At 48.0% G+C, this 8,756-nt stretch overlaps 1 protein-coding gene across 3 annotated transcripts in view; it reads left to right on the top strand.

The window, feature by feature from the left end:
* Positions 1 to 6,049: 6,049 nt before the first annotated feature.
* Positions 6,050 to 8,756, top strand: part of gmip (GEM interacting protein) — an 88,923-nt gene continuing 86,216 nt past the window's right edge. For 2 of the 3 annotated variants that reach the window (XM_067973172.1, XM_067973173.1), the window contains exon 1: positions 6,050 to 6,784. In XM_067973172.1, the coding sequence (XP_067829273.1) occupies positions 6,631 to 6,784 (154 nt within the window). In that variant the 5' untranslated portion in view covers positions 6,050 to 6,630. The remainder of the gene's footprint in view (positions 6,785 to 8,756) is intronic. The other variant, XM_067973171.1, reaches the window with a different exon arrangement.

The raw sequence follows: 8,756 nt of genomic DNA, 5'->3' as shown, positions 1-8,756 counted from the left end.
AAAATCATAGGGGCAATAAAAAAAAACCTCCAGGAATATGTCCAACCAGGGTTATCAGCCCTATTCAACATGATTGTCCTCCTCCACCAGATCTCCTCCATGGTCCAGCTCCAGGGACTGCACTGCCTGGTTTCACTCCTACTTGTCCCAACAGAGCCCACAATTGTTTCTGCTCTTGCCCCAACATGGTCATCCCTAGAGTGCCCTAAAGTTCTATCTTGGCCGCCTTCCCTCCCTCATTTACACAATGTCCCTCCGATACATGAAGTTGTGGAAACAGGATCAGTTTTCATATGTAGGCTGATGACACCATGTTCTGCCTCTCCTCCAACGCCGTCGATGCCAAGATTACTGGCGTGTGGTCAGACAGCCTCTCCATCCTCAAGCTGTGGATAAGAGGGCACGATAGTGTAGTGGTTATATTACTGGACCAGTGATCCAGGTGAACGTGAATTCAAATCCCCTTGTTTGACAACTTGAATTCATTTTTTTTAAAAAGTTGGTATCAGTAAAAGTGACCATGAAGCTGTCGGATTGTCATAAAAACCCAACTGGTTCACTAATGTCCTTTAGAGAAGGATACCTGTTGTCCTTTCCCGGTCTGGGCCTATATGTGACTCCAGTCCCACACCAACGTGGTTGACTCTTCACTGCCCTCTGAAGTGGCCTAGCGAGCCCCTCAGCTATATCAAACTACAAAGAAGAAGGCCCATCACCATCTTCTCAGGGCAATGAGGGACGGCCAATAAATACCAGCTTTACCAGCGATGCCCACATCCTGAGAACAAATGTTAAAAAAAATACTTCCTTCAGTTGAACATTGAGAAATTCTTATTTGGCTCCCATCATAACTGAGCACCCTGGGTCCATACCCTCCCAGCTGCTCACTGAGGCTGAACCAGATGGTGCATAACCTCAGTGCCTGATTAACCTTGGGCTGAGTTTCAAACTCCTTGTTCCTGTCCATCACTGAACACTTACTTCCAATCCTCAAACCACGGCGTGCCTCTGGCCCTACCTCAGCCCCACTGCTGCTGAAACCATAGCCTCAAAACTCACTGGCATCTCGAGCTCCACCCTACACAAGCTCCAACTTGTCCAAACCTCTCCCACCCACAATATTTGGTGCCAATTCAACAGTCTGTGCAAACTCCTTGCTGTCCAGACTGAACGTGGAAGAGAACAGATTACAGGAACAGGAAGTCAGTAGATCCAACAAGGCCATCCCATTTTGACAGATAACTCCCACCCACCCACCTTCTCCCCATATCCCTCAATCCCACCTACCCACCTTCTCCCCACATCCCTCAATCCCACCTACCCACCTTCTCCCCATATCCCTCAATCCCACCTACCCACCTTCTCCCCACATCCCTCAATCACATCTACCCACCTTCTCCCCATATCCCTCAATCCCACCTACACCTTCTCCCCATATCCCTCAATCCCACCTACCCACCTTCTCCCCACATCCCTCAATCCCACCTACCCACCTTCTCACTGTAGATCCTGATGCTCACAGGCCTGCAGCCTGCATGAAACAGCACCTTCAGGAGAGATGGGGGGTGAGGGGGTGGAAATTAGTTTGGGTTTAGCTGGAGTCTGCTCCGACAGTATACGTGGGTCATTATTCAGTGCGGTCTTTCACCCTACAGTCTAGGCAGGGCCTGATTCCAGAGATAAAAATCAGAGTCCAGCCCGTCGTCTATGTTTTTCTTTGTTAAATTGGTCCATTAACAAGTATTTCTGTGTCCCCATCTGGAGACTGTTGAGTTTTGGGCGCTGAACCTCATGAAGGATAAATTGGCCTTGGAGGGGGTGCAGCCCAGATTCACCAGAATGGTACCGGGGCTAAAAGGGTTAAATTATGAGGACGGGTTGCATAGACTTGGGTTGTATTCCCCTGAGATTATAAGGTTGAGGGATGATCTAATTGAGGCATTAAAAATGATAAAAGTAGATTCAGAGAAACTATTTTCTCTGGTGGTGGAGTCCAGATCAAGGGGGCATAACCTTAAAATTAGAGCTAGGCCATTTAGGAGGGAAATCAGGAAGCACTTTTTCACAAAAGGGTGATAGACATCTGGAATTCTCTTCCCCAAAACGCTGTAGATACTGGGGACAATTGGAGCTTTCAAGACTGAGATCGATAGATTTTTGTTGGGTAAGGGTATCAAGGGATATGAAGCAAAGGCGGGTAAATTGAGCTGAGGTACAGATCAGCCATGATTTGATAGAATGGCTCGAGGGGCTGAATGGCCTACTCCTGTTTCTAGGGGAGGGGCAGGTTGAGCTCCTATGTCTGCTGTGATTGTAAACGGGTTGTTTATCAGTATGAACCTGATTTCTGTGCAGAGAAAGACTTTCTGGAGCTATTGATGCCAGCAGAGGGCTCTGTGACTTAAGAACACAAGAAATAGGAGCAGGAGTAGGCCATTCGGCCCCTCGAGCCTGCTCCGCCATTCAATAAGATCATGGCTGATCTTTGACCTCAACTCCACTTTTCCGCCCTATCCCCATATCCCTTGATTCCCCTGGAGTCCAAAAATCTATCGATCTCAGCTTTGAATATACTCAACGACTGAGCATCCACAGCCCTCTGGAGTAGAGAATTCCAAAGATTCACAACCCTCTGAGTGAAGAAATTTCTCCTCATCTCAGTCCTAAGTGGCCGACCCCTTATCCTGAGACTATGTCCCCTAGTTCTAGACTCACCAGCCAGGGGAAACAACCTCTCAGCATCTACTCTGTCAAGTCCTCTCAGAATCTTATAAGTTTCAATGAGATCACCTCTCATTCTTCTAAACTTCAGAGTATAGGCCCATTTTACTCAATCTCTTCTCATAGGACAACCCTCTCGTCCCAGGAATCAATCTAGTGAACCTTCGTTGCACCGTCTCTAAGGCAAGTATATCCTTCCTTAGATAAGGAGACCAAAACTGTACACTGTACTCCAGGTGAAGTCTCACCAAAGCCCTGTACAATTGCAGCGAGACTTCCTTACTCTTGTACTCCAAACCCTCTTGCAATAAAGATCAACATACCATTTGCCTTCCTAATTGCTTGGTGTACCTGCATGTTAACTTTCTGTGTTTCATGTACAAGGACACACAAATCCCTCTGAACACCAACATTTAATAGTTTCTCACCATTTAAAAAATATTCTGTTTTTCTATTCTTCCTACCAAAGTGAATAACCTCACATTTCCCCACATTATACTCCATCTGCCACATTCTTGCCCACTCACTTAATCTGTCTATATCCCTTTGCAGACTCTTTGTGTCCTCCTCACAGCTTACTTTCCCACCTAGCTTTGTATCGTCAGCAAACTTGGATACATTACACTCGGTCCCTTTATGGAAGTCATTAACGTAGATTGTAAATGGCTGAGGCCCAAGCACTGATCCTTGCGGCACCCCACTAGTTACAGCCTGTCAACCTGAGAATGACCCGTTTATCCCTACTCTCTGTTTTCTGTCTGTTAACCAATCCTCTATCCATGCTAATATATTACCCCAACCCCGTGAGCCATTATCTTGTGTAATAACATTCACCTCACTGTCTCACTGCTACCAGCAGATTGTACATAACCTGGGAATAACCTCCAGTCTCAAACAGACTGCCTCCTCTCCTATTGCTGCCACCCTCCTAATTATAAGCAGGAACTTGTGGAATGTCTGATGCCACCCAGTCAATCTCTGCAACTCCTTACGGTCGGGAGTGAACAGTGATCAGAGCAGTTTATAGGATCAGGAAGATCCATTTGGCTCAACAAACCCATCAATATTTGACAGATTATTCCACCTACCCACCTTCTCACCATATCCCTCAATCCCACCTACCCACCTTCATCCCATATCCCCCAATCCCACCTACCCACCTTCACCCCATGCTCCCAGTCCCACCTACCCACCTTCATCCCATACCCCCAATCCCACCTACCCACCTTCATCCCATACCCCCAATCCCACCTACCTACCTTCTCACCATATCCCTCAATCCCACCTACTCACCTTCTCCCCATTTCCCCCAATCCCACCTACCCACCTTCACCCCATATCCCTAATCCCACCTACCCACCTTCACCCCATATCCCTCAATCCCACCTACCCACCTTCACCCCATATCCCTCAATCCCACCTACTCACCTTCACCCCATATCCCTCAATCCCACCTACTCACCTTCACCCCATATCCCTCAATCCCATCTTCCCACCTTCTCTCCCCATATCCCTCAATCCCATCTTCCCACCTTCACCCCATATCCCTCAATCCCACCTACCCACCTTCACCCCATATCCCTCAATCCCACCTACCCACCTTCACCCCATATCCCTCAATCCCATCTTCCCACCTTCTCCCCATATCCCTCAATCCCATCTTCCCACCTTCTCCCCATATCCCCCAATCCCACCTACCCACCTTCTCTCCCCATATCCCTCAATCCCATCTTCCCACCTTCTCACCCCATATCCCTCAATCCCATCTTCCCACCTTCTCTCCCCATATCCCCCAATCCCACCTACCCACCTTCTCTCCCCATATCCCTCAATCTATCTACACAAGCTCCAACAATCTCCTCTATGAAAAAAAAATGTCTCCTGACCCCTCGCTCACTCTCTCAGTGATCATTTTAAAATGACGAACCCTCATAATTTTCTCCACATCCGGGGGGAGGAAGAAATCTTTCCCTATTCACTCTCTCAAAACCCATCATAATTTAAAAACAGTCTATTAAATTTCCTCTTGACCTACTGAGTTCCAGTGGAGACAGTCCCAGTACCTCAAGACTCTCCTCATAACTATAGTTGCCCATCCCTGGCGAATACATGTTGTACGCTCCACGTAGAATGATATATAATTACAACATGGAAACAGGCCATTCGGCCCAATCAGTCCATGTTGGTGTTTATCCTCTAGACAAGCAGTGTGCTAATCCCATGTACCCGCCACGTTCCCATATCCCTGTATTCCCCTTTTCCTCAGCCGGCTATCTGACCCATTCTTAAGTGTTGACGGTCTCTGCTTCAATCACTAACTCCGGTCGTGCATTCCACAGCCTTCTGTGTGAAGAAATTTTCTCCTGCTCTCTGTCCTTAATCTCTCACCTTTAATCTTATATCAATACCTTCTCATTCGAGAGCCCCCAGTCACTGGAAACAGCCTCTTTCTTGCTCTCAATGGCTTTAATGGCCTTTCTATAGAACTGCACACAGTACTCTGTGACACAAACACTGCCTCGCACAAGTTTCTCATTACCCTTCACTCCGGCACGCTCTACCCCATTTATATAATCTGATCACAACCGTTAGGGTTGCCAACTCTGGTTGGATATATTCCTGGAGCTTTCGTCGCATGACCTCTCACCCCCCCAGGTTCCCGCCATTGGTTGCCCGACACGCCCAATCCTCGCGGAGCCCCGCCTTCCCACGGCCAATCGGAAAGCGAACAGGCTCTTTGTTACCCGATTGGATGATTCTCGACTGTCAGTCAAACAGCCTTTCTCCGCCCCCCTCCACTCCGATCCGATATTTTTATAACTAATAAACGAAAGTTCAAAGAAAATGAATAAAAACACAATTTTGTTTTAATGCCCCTATGAGTTTTCACCCAGTTTGCTCGCGGCAGTGTCCTGGAGATTAATCTTTAATTGCCGGAGACTCCAGGACAATCCTGGAGGGTTGGGAACCCCGAGAGACATTTGCACACGGACTTTCCGGCATGGGGTGATTGGATAGTGATTGGGAGTAGGGGTCCCGGCTGATTTTCCTCCTCCGGAGCCCAGGGGCACTGAACCCCCCACATTGTAATGCCCCCTTTAATCCAAGAACATTAAAGTATTGGAGACTTTGCACAATAAAGACTGAGCAATGGTTACAGGTGACCCTCTGGAAGAAGGAAACGGTCGGAAGATGCTGCAGCCGGACAGCAGGGGGCAGCCGTGCTCTCAGTAGCATTTTGTGTCGGCTCCATGTGCGGGGACGCACCTTTCCCTTTAAACACCCTGAAAGGAGGGGTGTGGGTTGTGCAAAGTGCGGAATTGCTGCTGTCTGCGGATACGTGGGGAATGCGAGTCTGCAACTTGTCCCAAAGCTGATGCCAGTGGTTCAGACAGTAAAGGAGGGGAATGAATGAATGAATGAATGAGGATTAAATCAGAGGGTGAGGCTTGAGGGAGTTTAAACCTTGCCAAGTGCTCCAGGTGAATGAAACTTAGTTTTTAAAAACTCTTGGACAGGTTCTGTTGAAGAAAGGCGCCGTGACAAAATAAAACAAACAGTGACTGAAACTTTAGAAAAGTTTTGGCAGGTGTAAGAGAAAATCCAATGGCCCTTAAATGAAACCAAAACTATTTTTGATGTGGAAGTGTTGAGTTTTTATGTGATGATATTTAATATTTTAAACGTTGCATAAGCTCTGAAGACTTGAAGTAAGGAACAGGTGAAGGAGGATCTGTTCAAGGTGGGACTTGCTCATGACTTTGGGACTGAGGAACTTTCAATGGATCTGGGAATTGTAGGCAAGATGTTCCAGGACTGAGGACTCCACCTCTGGATGTGTTTCTTCTCTTCCCTCCCACTGCTGATGTGACTCTCTGACTCTCTCCTGGACTGGAATAGTGGAAGGCCATGGATGGGAGCTTGGGGAAGATTGCCAGTGATCAACAGCCGCCTCCTGGGGCTTGGGAGACATGTGGTCCAGGAGGGACCTCTCAGCTGACGGCGCTGGTCAGGGAATTCGCAGCTACCCTGGGTCTGTTTAAAGACGCACTTCTCATCGAAGGTAGGTCCTGCTCCGGGCTGTCACACAGTGTTAGTGCGGTGGTTTCGATGAGGGGTTAACATTGAGTGAAACGTTTCTACTGTGTCCATTTCAACTGTGAAAAACATCCAGCAGAACAGTGACAGATTCAGTCGTTCCATAATTGGGTTGTGATTTGAAGGAGTATTGATTGATGCACTGGGGGGTACAGGTCTGTCACTGTGTAACACTGGGGTACAGTACAGGTGGGTCCAGGTCTGTCACTGTATAACACTGGGGTACAGTACAGGTCTGTCACTGTATAACACTGGGGTACAGTACAGGTCTGTCACTGTATAACACTGGGGTACAGTACTGGTGGGTCCAGGTCTGTCACTGTATAACACTGGGGTACAGTACTGGTGGGTCCAGGTCTGTCACTGTATAACACTGGGGTACAGTACAGGTCTGTCACTGTGTAACACTGGGGTACAGTACTGGTGGGTACAGGTCTGTCACTGTATAACACTGGGGTACAGTACTGGTGGACAGACCTGTGCCTACCAGTACTGTACCCCAGTGTTATACAGTGACAGACCTGTACCCACCAGTACTGTACCCCAGTGTTATACAGTGACAGACCTGTACCCACCAGTACTGTACCCCAGTGTTATACAGTGACAGACCTGGACCCACCAGTACTGTACCCCAGTGTTATACAGTGACAGACCTGGACCCACCAGTACTGTACCCCAGTGTTATACAGTGACAGACCTGTGTATGTCATGGAATGAAAAATTGCACTGAAATTGTCTAATTATAATTTTTAAAGCAAGTTATCACAATCGAACGTCTTGAAACTCTTTATTTGAGACTGACTAAGAGCTGCGGTGAATGACGTCGTACAGGCCTGTTAACACTGGCAGGCCGAACTTGCAAATGGTACTTTCTTGACTTAAACGAACCTGTGGCTGGTACGTCAGTGACCTATGACATTACTGATATACCTGTGAATATAGTAACAACACAGGCTAAGTACAAACTGCAGGCGAGTGACGTGAGTCGCTCCCAGCGAGTTGTGTCTCAATGCTTTCTGTCAGATGCTGTCATTATTCTTATTTGGTTTTCATTGTTCACATTTTTACTGGATTACTTGACATGTTTTTGTCTTGTTGCCTCTAGACTCGACTATTCCAATGTTCTCCTGGCCAGCCTCCAATCTTGCACCCTCCGTAAACTTGAGCTCATCCAAAATTCGCCCGTATCCCAACTCGCACCAAGTCCCGTTCACCCATCACCCCCGGTGCTCACTGACCTACACTGGCTCCCAGTCCGGCAATGCCTCGATTTTAAAATCCTCATCCTCGTGTTCAAATCCCTCCATGGCCTCGCCCCTCCCTATCTCTGGAACTTCCTCCAGCCCTACAACCCTCCGAGATCTCTGCACTCCTCTAATTCTGGCCTCTTGCGTATCCCCCATATCCTTCACTCCAACATTGGCGGCCATGACTTCAGCTCTGGAACTCCCCCGCACTAAACCCCTCCGTCTCTCTCTGCCCCTTTCAGACTTCCCTTAAAACCTACCTCTTTGACCAAGCTTTTGGTCACCTGTCCTAATATCTCATGTGGCTCAGTGTCACATTTTGTCTGATTACGCCTTGGGATGTTTTACTATGTTAAAGGTGCTATATAAATGCAAATTGGTGTTTTAATGCCCGGTTAAGGTAGTCACCACGGGTAGAGAGGGGTTATATCGGGAAACAGCACTGAAGAGCGATTCCAGTTCGCAGCTCTCCGCACCTTCCCACCACCCCCCCCGACCTTCTCTGCAGTATTTTGGGAGACGCATTTGGAAGATGAATCTGCTCTGGGACCTGCTCCATGTAGTGCCTGACCCAGAATAGGGCAGAGCAGGTTGTGCAGTGCGCTCTCCCTGAACGTGTCCAAGAGACGACCAGTGAGAACTGGAGGGGAAAGAGGAGAGCCCGAAACGAGCCTTTTATTATTTTCACCT

The sequence above is a fragment of the Heptranchias perlo genome, chromosome 37 (genome assembly GCF_035084215.1).
Source record: "Heptranchias perlo isolate sHepPer1 chromosome 37, sHepPer1.hap1, whole genome shotgun sequence".
NCBI lineage: Eukaryota > Metazoa > Chordata > Chondrichthyes > Hexanchiformes > Hexanchidae > Heptranchias > Heptranchias perlo.
This window is presented reverse-complemented; position numbering and strand designations above follow the sequence as displayed.